The following is an 18,912-nucleotide window of genomic DNA, read 5'->3' on the forward strand; positions in this document are numbered from 1 at the left end:
GCTGTGGGATACATACAGTTCATAAGCAGATATATCCATAAGGAGTAATGGATCACTGTTACAGGCTTCTGTCTGTAACACCCAAACAGTCCTGGAATCCATTATGATATGTACTACCATCATCTCTGGAATGTGTCCAAGCCCTTTAATTCTCTATTAATAAATGGAAATTCTCATCCAGAACTCTGGGAAGAGGTACTGAACAGGACGATCTGAGCTCTCTCTCAGTCCCTGTGACTCCCTAAGTAACCTGGGACATCTTAAACTGATTTTTGCAGCACAGAGTTCCTTCTAAAACCACAGATTAAATTCACTGCTGAGAAAACCCATTTTTTCTTTGATGTTTCTTAACATTTATTACATACTTAGAATAAATTTATTGTGTCTGGCATATGCAAGAAAACAAATTTAACTTTCAGTAAGAACAAAAATATAATTCCCAAAGGCAACTGCGTGAAGAATCATAAAGCACAGCTAAGGTTAGTTAAGAGACAGGACTCATTTCTTCTCTTCCTGAGAGTGTGTCCAGACTGGCTTGCGCTTCTGGATAAAGGCTTCGATCCCCTCCTGCCCATCCCTCAGAGTCAGATTGTCTACCATGACCTGAGTAGTCAGTTTGTAAGCAGTGTCCAGGTCCTGGGTTATCTGTCTGTAAAAGGTGGCTTTCCCCAGGGCCAGGACAGACTTGCTGCTTTCACAGATCTTGTGAGAGATTTTCATGGTCTCTTCTTCCAGCTTGTCCTCTGGTACCACCTTGCTGACGAGCCCGTGCATCAGTGCTTCGTGGGCAGAGAGAGGTTCACCCGTGAAAAGCATCTCCAGTGCCACCTGAACAAGGAAAAATTTTGTGTTAAGTCAATCCAATGGCCTTACTGCTTTGCTTTGTTTGGGGAATTTCAGCCTCCTCCAAGTACAAGTCACTCTTTTGACAAACATTAAGATTTAAATCTTCTGGCCTCTTAAACTGCCAAGGACACGTTAAGAGGGTTCAGCAAAGAGAAGGACTGAGTCTAAAGCCAGTCTCTTTAAACCTGCCCACTGATCCCAGCTGTCCTAGGCTGACACCTCTGGCTTTCTCTTCAAAAGCCCACGATCTCTACTGAGTGCTGCAGGAATTAAGAGACATGTGGGTCATCTACAGTGTCAAATGACTGAACTTGGTATTTTAAGCTGGGCATATGTGCAGTTTTTGTAAACACCTGCCTTAGTTTTAAGTTTGGTATGGATGGTTTTAAATATGCACTTCACATAGCCACAGCTACTTCAGTCTCCTGCTGCTTCCAGCATCTGGCACTTGAGGTTTCAAATTAAAAAATCCCTCAAATACTCAGTGACTGTCCAATGTTATATATCAATAAGGATTTTTTTCCATGACTCCTCATGCAAATGCCTGAATCATAAGAGCTGATTATCCTCATTAGTATCTTTGAAAGAATGGCAACATTTCACTTGTTAAAAGGTAAAATTGGCAATCCTGGGAACTGCAGGGAATGCTCTTGCTACTTTGAAAAGTGGCACAGAGAAAAGTATACCCCACACATTTTAAAGAGGTAATCACCCCCCCAAGAAATACTAATTCAGAAATAGTTACAACTGTACACTACAGCAGACTTGGAAAAAACCCCATGGACTGTATTTGAACAGGATGGCCTTACAGATGGGAAATTTCAAGCTGAAGCTCTTATCCAGCAATGGGATTTGTGCTGCATCTCAGCAGAGCCCTGCTGGGCTTGGAGAGTCTGTCTGCATAAATCCAGCTGGATCAGAACTTAAAATTCCTGTTCTCAGTTACGGAAGCTTTACAGATCGTACCATTTTTTATGCAGTGAGAGATGTGCAGCCACAATCAGTAGGACATAAAACAGGAAGACAGTACAGATGCTATTTAGAGCATCTTGATCTACAGCCAGGCAGATCACGCTGGCAGTGAAATGTCACTGCCTGGTGAGAATTGATACCTCAGTGGGATTGTTATCCTGAACTTGCAGGGGTTTCCTCCTCAGGGGAGAACATCATGGGCTAAAGCACAGAGCTGTCTGTTGGGAAGGAAAGGGATCACTGAGCTGTTGTGCTGCTGGGATGAGCTCGTGCTGGCTGGAATTGCATCAGTGGGAAACTGCTTTCCCTAAACTGAGTTCATCCCTTTATTATTTTTCCCAGTCCAAAGAGTTATGGAGATGCCTTTTGCAACAGAGTATTTTGAATGCTGTACTACAGGAAAATAAAGTTCAGGCAATGGAACTAAAACTCCTGACATGGGGACCTACTTCTTGCAAAATTACAAAGAACGTCTGGGAAGGCAGCCTACCTTTCTTGGAAGAGATCTGCCCAAGGCCACAGCTGGTGTGGAGCAAAACAGCCCAATGTTTACCCCAGGAGTAGCAAACTTGGATTTCTCACTTGCCACCGCGATGTCACAGCTTGCCACAAGCTGACAGCCTGCTGCTGTAGCCAAGCCGTTTACTTTGGCAATCACTGGCACTGGAAGCTTCTGGATTAAAGTCATAACCTGCATGTACAAAGAAAGAGATCAGTATCGAAATTTAGGAAGACACAATCCTGTTTTGGAAGCCCTCAAAAGTACCTTTCTCTCTCTGCTGACCAAAAAAAACCCCAGAAGTGTTGGATCTTGGCTCCTTCAGCTGTAGCTTTCACACGTGGCTTTTACAGCATTCCTGAAGTAGGGGTTTGGACACGTGTATAGAGATCATTATTACTGCAGGAACTAGAACAAAGGGTTTCAAAGTACTTTCTGCTGTCACACTGAGCAGGATTAGGGATCAAATTCTAGTGCTGTCACAATCGAAGGGGGGTTTGCCATTCCCTCCAAAGGCTCCAGGATTCACTTTAATATCTCAGCCTCCAGGACTGTGTCTTTGTAACAAGAACGGGTATGTTCTGCTGATGGGGCAACCTGTGAGTCAGATCTTATTTCCACATTGTCTATTTGACCTTTAAGCTGGTCTTGAGTTCCCAACCAGATGCTGGGAAACAACACTGGATCACACATGATTTGAAGGTGCTTATCCCCAGATTTCTAGGAATGACACTGCCCAACTACTCAGCTGCAAGGAACACTGGCTAAACTAAGGAACACGCTGTGACTGTAGCCATTGTTGGAGACATGCACAGTGTCATTGCAGCCCTTTTATTTACATGTAGAGTAATCCAGGGAAAACATAAATTCACCATTAAAACAGCAGAGAAGCAAAAAGCAAGGAATCTGGAGCAAAAGCCTGTGCTTTAGCAAGTAAGTGAGCAATGCTGTCCTTCCTCACACCAATGCTTGCTCTTAAATACCAAACACAACCAGTGTCACTCAAAAAAGGACTGCTTACCTCTGCACATAATTCAAACACTTGGGAATGATGCTTCACATCATCTTCAGTTGACAGTTCCTTTAAATCATGGCCGGAACAAAATACAGGTCCTTCAGCTGCAAAGAATTTCAGGAAAAGTCAGTCTGAATTAATCAAGAAACCAGGGTCAATGGCACATCAATGCCCCAGCTAAAGGGATGTCAGTGAGATGTTCATGGTCAAAAAGGAGTTTGGGGAGGGAGTTTTGCACAAGAGTTGGAAAATATTGTGTTCTGGGGTTTGTGACAACATTAAATTGCCACAATGTAACATTTAACCACAGTAACACCCATAAACACTTTTCAAGGCCTAGTTTTACTTCCATTCCAGTTAACTCAGTTATATATAAGGCTCTGAACCCAATTTCTTGTAAGGATACTGTTCAAAACAGCTCCTTGGTACAACACAAACTGGTCAGCTGGAGCATGGCTGGAGTGCTCTGCTCTCAGACTGATAAATACAGTTAGTTCCTATTTATTGTACCCAGAATTAATTATTAACGTTTGCTAAACAAGCATCAATATTTTTAGTGTCATGGTGTTCAGGGTCAGAGTGGGAAAAAAAAAAGAAAAAAGACTGTTCTGCTAGAGGAGAACCAGAAGGATTGCTGGGGTGTCTTTATTGCTAAAACTGTCATCTAGAGATTCCCAAAAAGTATGTTCAGGGTTTGGGCAGCAAACCAGCAGGTTTTTGTGGAATTAAGCTTTGGATTTGCTAAGATCAAAACACCCTTTACAGGTATGCAATCCTTACAACAGTTTTCCTTTGTCATGGGGATATGTGCTATGAGAATAAACCAATGTGGTGCTTTTTAATCCTTCAGGACTTCTCAGATATTTGCATGGATATGACATTTCCAGCTACAACTGTGTAAGACCCAACCTGGATTTGTTTCTTAAGGATCAGAAATAAACACACAATTATTGTCAGTCAGCTCATGGGATCAGCAATATATATCTGGAAATTAATCCCCTCTGCATTTATGCCTCACTGAAGAAGAATCCACTGCAAAGTCTCTGTTAAAGACCCAAAGCATTCCCTGAGAAGTCTTTTATTTTCTTGAAATTTCTTCCTTGCCATTCAGCAAGGGAATTGGCAATCGTCAGGAACATGCAGTTCCTTTTTAAACTAAAACAAAAACCCCAAATGCAACTGGGCTCACCAACTGCCATAGCATTGTACTCCCAACCTGTAAGTGCTGTTGGAAATGCTGAATATGTGCATTTAAACTCACCCTTGTGGAGTCAGCTCACTTCCACTTGTGTGTGTGCACTAACACAAAAGTGTTTTCCTCTCAATATAGGAAACAGCATCATCCTAAATTAATAACCAGTTTCTCTGAGATGTTTGGAAGAGGGGCAGAGGAAGGTTATCTTAAAATAGCAGAGGAAGAAAGATGGCATAAGAATGGCTCAAGTTCCATTACCTTCAAGAACTCTCCAGGTTAATACCTAAATGGAAGGAAACTGTAACAGGCTCCAAGAGAGACTGTTTTACATCTGTGGGTTATGGGTGACTTGTGGTACTGACATTATGGTCTCTCCTTCCTCTGAGAGTTTTAAAAATAGTTCTGACAAACCAGTGGCAACAATTTGGCTGATCCTGGCTCTGAGGAGAACAAAGCACTTGGTCTGCAGAACCCTTGTGAGCCCTGTTTACTCCAGTAAGGCAACAAGTGTCATCCCAGCTCAGCCTGTTCCTGCCCAAAATCCGTATCTGGGAATGTCACTGCTTTACTTTGGTAACTATTAGAACTCTTGTTCTGTTTGGCTTTTGGTCCGTTTAAAGTATTCTTCAGATGTAGTTTTATATTTCACCTGCTGATTGTTTTTGCAAAAGTAAGCAGCTCACCAACTGTAAACACACTGCACAGCCCGACTGTGAAATACGGACATCTTGGGATGTGTTTCTGCTTAGACATGTTGGTTAAAACCAAAACCGTAACAAAACCCAAGCGAGTTGTTAATGCTGCGTTCGAGAACGAGGAATTAAGTACATGAGAGAGGGAAGTGGGAGGAGTATACAGGAATATAGGGGGAGGTCTGAGGGGTGCAGGAGACCACGGGGGTGGCAAGCACACAACACGCAGGTCCCGTCCCGTCTCCCGGAGTTCCGAGGGAGGTTCGGGTTTAAATCCCGCTGTGTGCCCCATCCCCGCTGTGTGCCCCATCCCCGCTGTGTGCCCCATCCCCGCTGTGTGCCCCATCCCCGCTGTGTGCCCCGCGGTACCCGCGATGACGATGACGCGGAGCTCCCGGCTCTTCACGTCGTGCAGCAGGTCCTGCCTCAGGCACCGCAGCATGGGCAGGGACAGCGCGTTCCGCCGCCGCGGGTTGTTCAGGACGATGGTGCTGCAAAACCCGGGAGAGACACAGCGGGGTTACCCTCACGGAGTCCCCCGGGCGCGCCCGGGCCCCGCCGGCTCGGTGCTCCCCCCGCCGTCCCCGCTCACCGCACGCCCCCCGCCTGCCGCCGCACCGTCAGCGGCTCCGCCGGCGGCTCCTGCCCGGGCCCCGCGGCCGCGGCGCTGCCGAAGGCGGCCGTGAGGGGCCTCCGCAGGCGGCAGAGCCGCGCGGCCGCCATGGCTGAGGGAGGGCGGCGGGCGGGGCGCAGGGGGGCGGGCGGGGCTGCCGCGCTGTGGCACAGAGGCGGCCGCGTTGGAAAAGACCTCCGGGATCGTCGAGTCCACCCCATGACCAGGCATCGCCATGTGAACCAGAGCAGGGCAGCGAGTCTTTCCTTAAACGCCAGGCCGCGTCCGGTGTTTCCTTAAATACCTCCAGGGACGGTGACTCCACCACCTCCCCCGGACAGCCCATTCCAATGCCTGATCACCCTTCCCGTGAAGAAATTCCTCCTGATGTCCAACCTAAACCTCCCCGGTCCTCTTGTGTTGCTGATTGTCTGGGAGAAGAGACCGACCCCCACCCTCCAGGGAGTTGTAGAGAGCGATGAGGTGACAAAATCACAGAATTGACAGAATCCCAGCGTTGTTAGGGTTGGAAGGGACCTCTGGAGATCATCCAGTCCAACCCCCCTGCCAAGGCAGGGTCACCTGGAGCAGGTGATACAGGAACATGTCCAGGTGGGTTTGGAATGTCTCCAGAGAGGGAGATTCCACAACCTCCCTGGGCAGCCTGTTCCAGTGCTCTGCCACCCTCCATGGAAAGAAGTTCTTCCTCAGGTTGAGGTGGAACTCCTTGTGGTTTAGTTTATGGCCATTAGGTCCCCCCCCGAGCCTCCTCTTATTAAGGGTAAACACCCCCAGGTCCCTCAGCTGCTCCTCTTCAGACTTGTGCTCCAGACCCTTCTCCAGGTCCATTCCCTTCTCCAGACACGCTCCAGCACCTCAATGTCCTTCTTGTTGTGAGGGGCTGAAAACTGAACACAGGATTCAACATGTGGCCTCACCAGTGCCAAGTACAGGGGGATGCTCTGCTTCTTGTGAAAGATCACTTTGAGGCCAAGAGTAGCTGGTATGGGATGAAATTCAGTTCTGTGGGGCTTGGGGTCATATACTTAGGAATTAATAAGATTGTAGTTTACTCACTGGGAGCTCATCATCATAGTCGTGGTCATGGAGTAGACCTTGTGTGTTCTAATTGATTCCACAGAGTCAGTCTGTGGTCCCTATGATGCATCCAAGAAGAAGAAGAAGAAAAAAAGGCAAATGTGATTTTAAGAGGTGATTTGGTAATTTTAAACTTCAAATGTGATTTTAAATTTCAAAGTATTTTAGGGATATATATTCACAGCTTAATTATTGCTTATGCTTCTGGTCACCCACGTTCCAGAAGCCAGGCTAAAAGAGGGGCAGAGAGAATAGAAGCAGCACAGAACAGAGACTTTGTTATGAGGTATGAGGGGAGTGTTGTTCTTGAGCCCAGCAAGACAAATACGAAAGGATTTATGGCTGCTGTCTTGAGGACAAGCATTTTCCATCTGAGAAGACAAAGAGGAAGCTCAGGAGGCTTCTAAAAGGGGTTATATCATGTCCCTGCCTGAGTTACCAGAGGATTGGATCTGGGGAAGTGGGTCCCTCTCCACTGGTGTTTCTGCTGAAACCCAAAGCTCTCCTTTGCCAACTGCTGGCACGATGCACAGTAAGTCTTTCTAGTTTGAGAAACACACGACTCTCTGCAGACTCCAATTACTCAAAATACTTCTTCCAGAAAATGTCACTTTGCAATATAACCTCTCCCATTTCTTTCATTCTTCTGTTCTCTGTTCACTCCCGAGAGCAATGACCCTCCCTGTCACACCTGGCTCAGGCAGTCTCCTGGGAAGGGAGCAGCTGTGCTGGTGAAGCAGCTGGTGAACAACCTCATCTGCCAGGAGAGATGCTGACAGGCCCAAACACAAAGCAGCCTTGTTCCACGAGATACAGGTACCCTAAAATGAAATAGATATATGTCCAGCATATGTTCCTTGTAAATATAGATCTGTGCTCCTGCTTCCTGATCTCCCTATTCTTGTGAGTTCTTACCAAGTGCTTGTAGGTTCCCAGATGTGTCTCCAGTTTTCATCAGTGTCTGTTGAACCCCTGCAGTTTTTCTGACTCTAGTGGCAATTGAGGCTTCTCAGTTCTGAGCATCAGCCTCATAAAAGAACCACTTGAATTTTGTGTTTAATAATGTATTTACTTATACAAACAGTAGCTTAATGTGGGGATGCACTTTCTGCTTACTGATTTTATATTGTCTAACACAAGCCCTTGGATCACTGGGCTTTGTGGCTCTAATGTGAGAGCAACAGTGGGTTTGTAAACCTGTTTCAGTGTTGAAGGACACTGACAGGCTTGAGAGCTAATTCTGCTCTGGCCTTTCCCCACTTGCCCATCTTTGTTTTCTCATGGTTGTTTGTGCCTCATGGTCATTCATTGAAAAGTTTTTCCAAAATTTGCTTTTAATATGTGATAGGAATCTGTAGCAAAAAAAAAAAAAAATCCATTTAGAAGCAAATGAGATTATCTTAAAAAGATTCCAGCAGTATTCAAAGTCCCTGCTTGGTGTGGCAAAGGCCATCACATGGAGAACACTCAGGGAAGAGTTCCCAATCCCCTGCAACTCCAACCAGTGACCTCTTTCAAGCTCGTGAATACAACCTTATTTTTTTATCTTCCAGTGCCTTCTCTTTCTCCATCTGCTTGTCCTTTTTCTGTCCATCTCCAAGGAAAGAAATTTTTTTGGTCTTCTCCAAAAAGCTTATTTTTATATAGTGTTTCCAGCTCCCTGGAAATTCTGTTCTTTTTCACTTTGACTGACAACCTCATGTTTCCTTTCACACCCGCCCCCATTACAGACTGGTTTTTGGCTGCAGCTTCCCCAATGCATTTAGCAGACCTGCTGCTGCCTTCTCTGAGAAAGTACTGAAAAAAAAAAACTTTTCCAATTTCAGGCAGATTTCCTTTTTATAGCATTTGCCAGCAGCATTGTGGTTATGGCTGAGCTCACAGCTCCAACTGGAGACAATGAGGAGCCAGGACTGCAAGTACCAGACAGGGCTTTTCTAACCTTTAGCTGTATTGATCCTTCATATAAAATAAAAAGGGAGATGAGGAGGGATATGATCCTTACAGAAACTTTGAGGGTATCACACTGTGCAGGAAAGGATGTTTTGAGATTCAAATGTGCTCAGCTGCTGGGATCTCCATTATAATGTTGCTGAATAGCCTGCATGGACAATAAAGATACAGGACCCCTTTCTTTGTGAAGCACAGGTATTTAATTGGGTCTTTATTTCCTTGGCTTTCAATGATCCCAGAAGGGATGTGCATCTTGCAGGAGCACCTGCTGTTATAAGTAGCAGCTCATCCCAGGGCAAAGGGAACTTGTTGGGATGTGGCTGAAATGTAAACCATGTCCACATGCACATATGTGAATGGGTAAATATATCCATAAAGACACTTCTAGCTATCAATTGGAGTGCTATGATGAAAAACTGGGACTATTCTAAGGAACATGGGCAGACACATCCCTAGCTGAATTTCATGCAAATTATTTCTCATGAAACGTTGGCATTCCCAGAGGATCTTGTGACCTGCTTTTCAACACTGCTGAAGGCATTCAAATCCCCCTGGGAGCCAGAGGGGTTCAGCACCTTTAGAATTTAAATGCTGCTTAATTCTAGTCAGGTGTGTAGTAGTTCCAGGATAACAGGGAGAGCAGGGCCCTCTTCTTGCACCCAAGCCAAGGAAAATAATTTATTTTCCTGCTTTGTGAATTCTGCTAGCAAAGAGATAGACAAGGGCATCATGGTCTCTCTGATGTGGAACCCTCCAGCACTGACTAAAGAAAAGGTGAAAAAAGATTTTACATTTTTGCTCCCATTTAGCCAGAATTCTGAGCTGAGTCCCAGCACCACATGATGGGTGCTGCCCATGTAACATTTTTTACTGTATCCTGAGACAATTTATGTTTTCTATATTCGTGTTGGGATAGAAATAGCACAGAAACTTCAGGAAAATACCCACTTGGGCTGGGATTTTCTAAGAGCATGAAGCTAAGGGCACTTTACTTTGTCTACACCTGGAATTCACAAGACTTTGCTACCAAACCTCCTTTGGGTTGTAGCCTTGTTTTTTTTATCTTTGAAGAGATATTATTATACTTTAGTTAGAGAAAGATTAAGTAATACACCAACCTTCTCTTTAGAAAGGCTTTAATTACTAAAAGTAGTAATTAGAAACCAGTTATAGGATTAAAGTCTGGGAGACTATCAGAAAAGTTTAGTGTGTACTCTATGAGAAAGTAATTTTTTAAAAAAGAAATTATTGATTGTTCTGATAAAATAAAGGATTTGAATTCAGTTTTAACTCCATGACTGCTACTGAGAATTTTTAGTAACCTGTGAACCAGGCTAAACACCTGCCAGTAAGGCTCAGATCAGGTCCTTACCTGGCAGTACTGCTGCCTCCTGCCACTACATTTTGCATTCCTTCGGCAAACGGTCCAGTGTCCTGTTTGCTTTCGACATTAGACATAAAGCCCCCAGTGTCAATTCTGCTGCAAATCGTCGCAGATGCTGCTCCTCTGTCACTGTGTGGCAGCACTGCTCCGTGGAATGGACGCTACTTATTTTCCCTTCAGCCTGCGAACCAGGTGAACGACCCTTTTGTCACTACACCCATCCCTGTTCCTCTTTATTTGCTGTTTTTCTCTTATCCTCCCCGCACTCATCTTTTATCCTTCACTGTCCTCCCTTTTAAAGCAATTTATATTTCCCTGGCGTTATCTTTAGATTTTTTTGTATGTGCCTTCCAATTGTGAGATTCTTTAGATGTGAACAGTGATCAAAATTACAAACTATATGTGAGGCTATAACAGGCTTGGAAAAAAGGTGGCATTCATTCCTGCCCTCGCAGCATCTAACCTTAGGTTCCCAATTTAGATAGTTAATCCTGCAAGGCTCCCTACAGGATCAATAGGGACGTGCTCTCCCCCGCCGGGCTGGTCAGAGTGTCTGAATTAGCTGCCTGCTCCCGGTGCCTCTCCAGGCTGCTTCCTGCTCTCTATTGATTGCACCAGAGTCGGGGTTTAACCCCCGCTGGCAACTCAGCCCCGCGCAGCTGCTCCTGCTCCTTCCCTCCGAGAGGACTGGGGGGAGGGTCGGAGGGGTAAAAGTGAGGAAACTTGTGTGTTAGATACAGACAATGTGTTAGACATGGGTAGAGCAAAAAACGCAGAAGAAAAAAATCAAACAAGGAGTTCATTCCTTGGCAGGCAGGTGTCCAGCCACCCTCAGGAAAGCAGGGCTCCATCGCTTGTAATGGTGGCTTGGGAAGACAAACACCATCACTGAACATTCCCCCCTTCCTTCTTCTCCCAGATTTACACACCAACCATGATGCCATAAGGTCTGGGATATCCCTTGGGTCAGTTGGGCTCAGCTGTCCCAGCTGTGTCCCCTCCCAGCTCCCTGTGCACCCCCAGCCTCCTCGCTGGTGGGGCGAGGAGCAGTAAAGGCCTCGACTGTGTGTAAGCTCTGTCCCGCAATAATGAAAACATCCCTGTGTTATCAACACTGATTCCAGCACAAATCCAAACCACAGCCCCATACAGGCCACTGGGAAGCAAACTAACTCCTGTCCCAGCCAAAATCAGCACAGCTGGGAGCTGAGGCAAACGGGTCAGATACTTCTTGCGGGTGAGGTGAGCATTCCCCTCACCACAATGTACATTCTGTACATTGTATTTGTGCAGAAAGGTACAAACACTGATCTCAGCCCAGGGACTTCACTGGAAGGACAGAGGGCCAGAATCCTCCCAGCCTGACAATCCTCCGAGTGTATCTCAGGATTCACTTCCAGGTGTCAGTGTCTCTGCTGTGGTTACAGACAAAACCATTGCTGTGAATGAAGAGGTAAATTGTGGCTGCTGTTTGGGGCTAAGAGCAAAAATTTGGTGTAAGTTGTCTGTACTTGTGAACAGCCATCGTGGCCTGGCTTTGCTCCCAGCCCTTTCTGCAAGTGACAATTCTCACCCTCTACCCACCTTGTCCTTCCCTCTGTAAGTAACTTGTTTTCTGTGGCAAAATATGTTGAATTTTCTGGACTCTTCCTGTTCACCTGTTTTCTGCCCTTTGGCCAATTTTCAGCTAGTTTCATTTTCTTTCAATCCTTTTCATCTCATAACAACCATCATGTTAAAACCGGGGAAAATATTTATTTTTCGATGAAATTGGACTTTTATCCTATAAGAATACTGCATGAGAACAACAGAACCCTAATAGTTAATAGTTCCTTGGCGGCATCACCACCATCAGAAGGCCCACAGGGATAACACAGACAACATCCACCTCGGGTAGAAAGGTTTACAAAGTCCCAGAAAAAATTAGTTCAGTCAGGAGCTGAAGCTGGGCATGTCCATGCTAAACTGGGACAAGAGGAGGAGGAGGCTTTCATGTGTCCTCAGGTGAAACATTTCTTGGAAGGGGCTTTACCCAGAATGCTGCTCATTAATGGGTTGGCAGTGACTTCCCTATCTCAATATTTTACTTTATCTCACCTTACATCTTACCTCCCCCGTGCTGTGACAGATGTGGCAGCCATGAGGCAGGACCAGGAGTCACCAGGGAAGCTGCCAAGTGCTCATTTGTATTTTCTTTATGGTAGGAAATGCCAGGCAGCAGTTTGGGCTCAGGGTGTGCAGCTGCCCTGATACTCTTCCAGTGCCCTTTTATCTTATCAAGGCCACCCATGTTAAATTCACAGTGTGCTGGCACTAAGGAAGGGGCGATGGCCTGATCCAACACAGCTGTCCCATATTGTGGAGAAACATCCTGTCACTCTCTGTGTCAAAGTGCTCGTGGTTCCTGTTTCCAGGCAGAGGAAACATTAATACACAACGAGGAAAGAAAATTGTTCTGTATTTAGGGAATGCTAACCCACACATTAAAAGGGGCGTTTTTATAATAAAGAATTATTTTACTTCTGAAGGAAAAAAGAAGCTTCGGCAAATTATGTCTGCCAGTCCCCCAGATCTGCCAAGGAGATTGGAAGAGATGTTAAAGGTTGCAGGAAAAATTATTGCTGAGGAGAAAAAAAGACAGAAACAAATGCTTACCTTGAGGGAAAGGGAAGCTCAGAAGCTCAGGGATCACCTCTCTTGTGTGACCTGCCGACCGATCCATCAGCACGTGTGTGTCCATCGATCCTCATCTCCTGGAGCCAGACCCAGCCCTGCCTCTCGCTCAGAGAGGAGTTATGGGGTGTGGAAGGAAGCTGAGACACAGGGTGTATGTGTATGTGCCAAACAGACACACTGAGAGGGAGGGATTACATATAAGGGGAACTTCGGGTTACTGTGACAGTGCGTGGCAGAATTCAAATTAGCAGTAAACAGCCTTTGCTAGTTCTGTAATTGGAGAAAGAACCCGAGTTGCTACACCCCTAACACAACATCTGCCACCAACCCTCTCGCTCCCCCACTGTTCCTCCCGTTCCTCCCCACCATTCACAGAGCACACCTGCTGTGGTGTGAGGAGGTTGGGGTTTTGCAGGTCGAACACAACACTTGAGTGCCCAGCAAAGGCTGTGGCTCTTCTCTTATTCGAGGTGGTAATTTGGGTCTCCAGTTCCTGTCCAGCCATCACTGTTCTTAGGAGAGGTGGATACAAAATATCACTGAGAACCCCAACCTGCTGTCAAATGGAGCAGGAGACAAACAGTCTGATCACATTTCCACAGGAAACCAGGCTAAAATAACCCTCACGATCATGTTAAACTCCTACATTTAAAATTACACTGCTGTTTTCATGAACAGCCTCCTGCACAAAATCAACTACAGTAACCTAGAGATTTTCATCATTATTCTTCTGTTTTATTGAGAGCTGAACCAATTAGTACTGCAAAGATTCATAACATGGCAATGGATGTACAAATTACCAGTGAATATTTTAATGAACTAATTCCATTAGTGAATTTTTAGACTTCCATTTATTTTAAACAGCCAACTGACTAGTTTATCTTTGTTTTTATTTTCATTTTTTCACACCACTCGTGATAGAAACTTTTGCTTGGGTTTCACAAGGCAGCAGAAGAGAAATGTGCAAGCCAATTTCCACCTCCCTTTTCACCAGAGGCAAGGAAATCAAATGCTTCCTCAATTTACATCCTACTTAAATAAGGGTACATGATTTGTCCAATTAGATCTGTACAGTATGCAAACACGAGGGTTTGGCTAGGTCTCTTCAAAATAATGTAGTTTAATATATCACTTATTTTTAAACATGGCCACCTGCATTTCTCCTTCATTGGTATTTATGTGCTTAGTTCTGGAGCAGGCAAAAGAAGGCCATTTCTAGGTAGTAATTTATTTAAATTTGGACTTCAGTGATTGTTGTGCTTGTGGGTCCCCTCCAACTCAGGATATTCTGTGATTCTATGACTTTTTTTTATTTCTTCTTTCAGAAGTACCTTTTGTGCTTAGTGTGTTCAGCTCTAGGAACTTGAGCACCTCAGCTGACACTGCTGTTCCCAGCAGGAACCTTCAGGAAGATGAACAGCACATATTTGGACATCTGAGGCAAATGAAATATGATTCTACGAATTAATTATGGCTGTGAAGTTTTTCTAGTTCTTCATGTTTCTCATGAACATACACATTTGGTTGTTGACAGTGGCACAATGTTTCATTTGAATTGCTGAGGGTAGAAGAGTTTCTGACTGTGCAAGCCAGCTGAATCCCAGTCCTGTCTGAAGCTGGTGGCTGGATTCTTATGGATTTTACTGGCACCAGGTTTCCTGGACCTGGCACAGCAATTTTCAAGCATTGATGCAGTGGCATCTCATGACAGTTCATGAAGACTTACTTTCAGCTTTTGGCTATGCAGTGCTATCCAAACTGCATTGGAACCAGATGATCTTTAAGGTCCTTTGCAACCCAAACCATTCTGTGATTCTATGATAATAATATCTGTGCAATCTCAGAGCCACAACAGCACAAAATGGAATTCAGACAGCACCTTGGATCCCCAAAACTGCAGAGCAGCCTAAGTACATAATTGCACAGCTTTTTGATACTGGAACACCAATTACTTTTCTTCGGTGCACATTAGCACTAATCAGTTGCCTAGGTCTGGACCAATCTATAGAAGTGAAATTACAGGGACATTAGGATGGTAAATCATGTTTATTACATGAGTGCCTAAGGCTGACTAAGTACAAGGCTCCTCACTACAAGACACTCTACTCCCTGCTCCAAAAATGCTCAGAGCTGCAGAAAAGCAGCTGAACGTATTTGTGAAGTGAAGGTTGTAATTTGATAGCAAGCACGCAGGTTATGTAGGATCTTGGTAATGTGAGTCAATTTGAGAACACCAACAGAAAGAAGAGAGAAAGGAGAAGAGATTCTGAAAAGAGGATTGTTGGGAGTAACAGTCACAGGAGTGGAATGAAGCTGATGTAAGAAATTTTGAGCACAGGGGCTGGAACAAACACCCAGTGAACATGGTGAACATTGAGCCAGCACTGCAGAGTGGCTCTGGGGGTGGCTGTCACTCCTGCCTCAGCAGCTGCTCTCAGGGCTTGCTGCTTCTCCATCTGAGACCTGAGTTCCCCAGAAATGGGGACTGCTCTCGCTATAGATGTGAGACAGAACACCTATAGTTTTTTTTTTTCTCTTTCTGACCTTCCCTTTTAAGCAGACTTAAGGAGTGAAACACACAGAGTACACAGACGAATGTTTGCAGCAATATGTTGAAAATATTGGCCCAGATCTTCAAGTTTAGGTACTAAAGCTGGGATACACAAGCTAAACTAAAGCAACTCTAATGCTGATTTTAAATTAAATCTGGCTGCTCACAGCCTCATTGATCACATGATATAAAACCAAAAATGTTTTGATGTCCCCTCGTTTCTTCACTATATCAGCTCTAGGCCACCTCAGGATTTGTCCTGTGCTGGGGGAGTTCTCCTGTAACACACTGTTTGTTTCTTCCATCTGCTCTTTTCTACTCGAGCAGGGATTAAAATTTGTCTCAAGGAATCCCCATTTTCTTTTTATAGCTTCACACTGATTCACCATGGGAAGGGGTTCAGGTGTAAGGAATGTTGCAGGCTGTGAACTACATCCTGCTTAGCTGCACACCTACGGCTTCCACTCATTTGTAAAAAAAGGCTGACACGCATCCAAGAGGATAATTTGGTTCTGTTCCTGTTATTAGACCTGCATGACTTGAAATTACTCAGAAATAGTTTTCTGGCTCTTGGACACCTGTTATTATCATTAGGAGACTTTATTACTCTTTGTAGGAAGAGGTAGGACGTAGATGAAGAATAATTCTCCTCTCCATATCCTCAAGTCTAATGTTCCCTTTCCAGTTATGTCCAAACATGACAGCTGGAACAAAAAAAGCCAGTCTCCTTTCTTTGTATGGACAGGTAATTTGTAGCTGCATTCTGTCCAAGATTCGGAATAAACCAAGAAGTGTGGGGGATTTTTTGACCTATTTCTTTCATCCAAACAATTCCCATACCCCAAAAGGAAATCAAATATTGTCCAATCCTCAACAAAACCCATAAAGAACAAGAGATTATTTTAATATATTTTTAAAAAAGGTGTACTTACTTAGAAACTTCAGGAATAGCTAATCCAGCTGAGGGTAGGAGAATGCAGTGGATGAGTCCATTTCAGTGTCCCTTCCAGTTATGTTTTGTATGATAATATGATTGGGAAGAGGGTAATTATCAGCAATATCCAGTGTGAACACAGGAGCAGATTTGGAGTGCTGCCTGATTACAAGGTATTTGTCTGACACTCATTGTCATTGCATGAGAATGCTTTAATTAGCCTTGAAAACATTGAGTTACATAGACCATCTCTTGCAAAAATAGACTGGGTGCCTGATGTTTTTTACTCTATATAAATGCTAAGTGTTTAGCACATGGGTACACAATGCCACCGCCTGAAAGCACTAAAACCTATAAATCCTTGATTCTCATTTGCAACAGAAACACCAAGAATCTTTAGGATTGTTGATGTAAACATTTTCTTGTCAGTAACGATGAACAATGACAAAGTGTGTTTTTACTACTCAAAAATAGAAAATGAGCTTATAATCATGAAAAGGACGAGTGATCCTGATCTATTTCTACAAATGCAGATCCTGTTCTGGCATCTGAGCAGCTGAGTAGGAGGAATGTGTATATTTAAAGACAAGATCCCACACAGACAGAGCACATTCCTGTTTGGTTCTTATACAGGTTTATACTCAGTTCTCAGAGCACTTCAGATTATATTTTCCAAACACTCTACTTCTCTCCATTTGCTTCATCCAAGTCATTCAAATCTGGATTTTAAACCTGTGTTTCCACAAAGTTGGCTGGAAGCAGATTCATTTACCTAATGTAAAGGTTAGACTCAGCCAGCAGATTAAGACACCTAAATTTAGGCGTCTGCACGTAGGTGCTGACCTGGGATCTGGCTGTCACAGGCACTGGGGGCTTGTCAGCTTGATAGGGCTCAGGATTCACTGACTGCTGATCACACCTGAGCAAGGACTCATGGAGTTGTTTTCCAGTATAATCAATGGAGAGCTGGTCAGTGGAGCTTAGAGTGGAATCAGTCCAGTCTCCCGTAAGTGTTTTATAATGAGCTGCCTCGTGCCCTCAAGCCCTTTGAGTGCCCTCCAGCACCCAGGGTGGGAGCCCAGACACCTGGTTTGCATACAGGCACATACACTGCAGACACCTCAGGTTAAGTGAGGTCCATCCCACCTGGAGACTGGATGTGGAGATCCTCTGGGCTGCCTTCCTGCAGGAAACAGGCTGTAGAACAGAGTTCAGCAGCCTCTGGATAAGCAGTCTCACAAAACCAGTGGTTAGGTACACTTGTGGCCCCACATACCTACAGCTTCTCCGGAGCCTCTGCACATGCCAGGCTTTTCCCAGCTCTCCCACAGAGTCTAGACAAGGAGGAAAAAGATTCTTTTATGCACAATAAGGGTGTTGGAGGGTCACCAATGATTCCATCTTCCTATGGAAAAGACTTGGGTGTGACTGGTGCAGGACACAACACGACTGTGCTTTTCTATCTCAATGCAGATGTTCCAGAACAAAATTATAAGGAAAGGCTGATGCAGCTTTTGTGACAGATATCCATGACTGTATGGCAAGTCCAGGATGTATTTTAAGTGACACATTTTGTGTCATTTAATTAACTGATACTGTGGCTATGTTGGTCCTGCCAGAGGATTTCTAAACTCTTCGTACCAACTAATTTTAGATCAGTTAGTTTTTTTAATTAAATTTTTTTAAAAAATAATTAGACATTATATATGTAATTAAAATATATAAAATTAGATATAGAATAAAAAAATTAATTAGACAGTACAATGAACTTACTCCATTTTCTATAATTTCCCAAATTCAGATTTCAGCCTTTATCTTAAGTGAAGCAGGAGCAGCACCATGTATTTTCCATTACCTGCTCCCCTGCTTCTAATAAAATTTCAACTATGGGTCAAATCCTTGGCTAGAAATTCTATACAGAGCAGGATCTGCCTTGTATAAAAAAGTTACAAAAACAGGATGTGTTTTATTTGACTGGAGTGAACTTCATGGTCAGGGGTCATTTTCATTTAAGACACATTTTTTCACATGGTTTTCAAATGTATTTTGTTTCTTAAATGACAGCAAAAATAAAATGCATTTTTCTCAGCATTTTTTCTTAAGGATCTCGAGGCACTTTGCTGGAAGTAATTTGCTAAATCCTGCAGCCTCCCTATATAGTGAATATGTCACTGCTGGCCTTATCTGCTTTCTCAGCTTTCAGGCTTATTTCCCTCCAGTGGGAGGGAAGACCCTGAGTGCTTTCCAATCTGGAATTATTAAGAGGACAGAAACACCATATATTTTTATGTACAACTTTTTCTTTTCCCCCCTGTTACTTGTATTTTTCTTCATTTGTCTTCCCAAACTGAAAGCTCGGTAAAGGACTCTTCCTTTATTTCACCAGCATATTGTTCTTTTCCCTTGTTTTCAGCTCCTCCCCCGCAAATCTCCGGTTTGCCCTGTTCCATTCATCCCCTCTGAAAGGGTTTTCAAGTCTTGAAA

At 44.2% G+C, this 18,912-nt stretch overlaps 1 protein-coding gene across 3 annotated transcripts; it reads right to left on the reverse strand.

Moving 5' to 3' along the window:
• Window positions 1–329: 329 nt before the first annotated feature.
• On the reverse strand, window positions 330–10,308 carry ECHDC3 (enoyl-CoA hydratase domain containing 3). Of its 3 annotated transcripts, XM_027639652.1 has the most exons (7): window positions 10,256–10,308; window positions 7,622–7,751; window positions 6,910–6,989; window positions 5,589–5,710; window positions 3,339–3,436; window positions 2,309–2,509; window positions 330–828 (listed from the first exon to the last, which is right to left on the reverse strand). In XM_027639652.1, exons 1-7 carry the CDS (start codon window positions 10,291–10,293, stop codon window positions 499–501), a joined length of 999 nt encoding a protein of 332 aa, XP_027495453.1. In that variant the 5' UTR covers window positions 10,294–10,308; the 3' UTR covers window positions 330–498. The 3 variants fall into 3 exon arrangements, with proteins under 3 accessions (XP_027495453.1, XP_027495454.1, XP_027495455.1); XM_027639653.1 differs by lacking the exons at window positions 6,910–6,989; window positions 7,622–7,751; XM_027639654.1 differs by lacking the exons at window positions 6,910–6,989; window positions 7,622–7,751; window positions 10,256–10,308 and adding an exon at window positions 5,812–5,931.
• Between the last annotated feature and the right edge of the window lie 8,604 nt (window positions 10,309–18,912).

The sequence above is a fragment of the Corapipo altera genome, unplaced genomic scaffold (assembly GCF_003945725.1).
Source record: "Corapipo altera isolate COAL_440 unplaced genomic scaffold, ASM394572v1 1b, whole genome shotgun sequence".
NCBI lineage: Eukaryota > Metazoa > Chordata > Aves > Passeriformes > Pipridae > Corapipo > Corapipo altera.

Excerpts from the sequence above, each read along its gene's own strand:
- ECHDC3 (XM_027639652.1), bottom strand. The coding sequence starts at position 10,293 with ATGCAAAATGTAGTGGCAGGAGGCAGCAGTACTGCCAG. Across the intron at positions 3,437-5,588 it reads CCGCGTCATCGTCATCGCGG|CTGAAGGACCTGTATTTTGT; the intron begins GTACCGCGGGGC and ends AATTCTTTGCAG. Across the intron at positions 2,510-3,338 it reads TGTTTGAATTATGTGCAGAG|GTTATGACTTTAATCCAGAA; the intron begins GTAAGCAGTCCT and ends TTGTACATGCAG.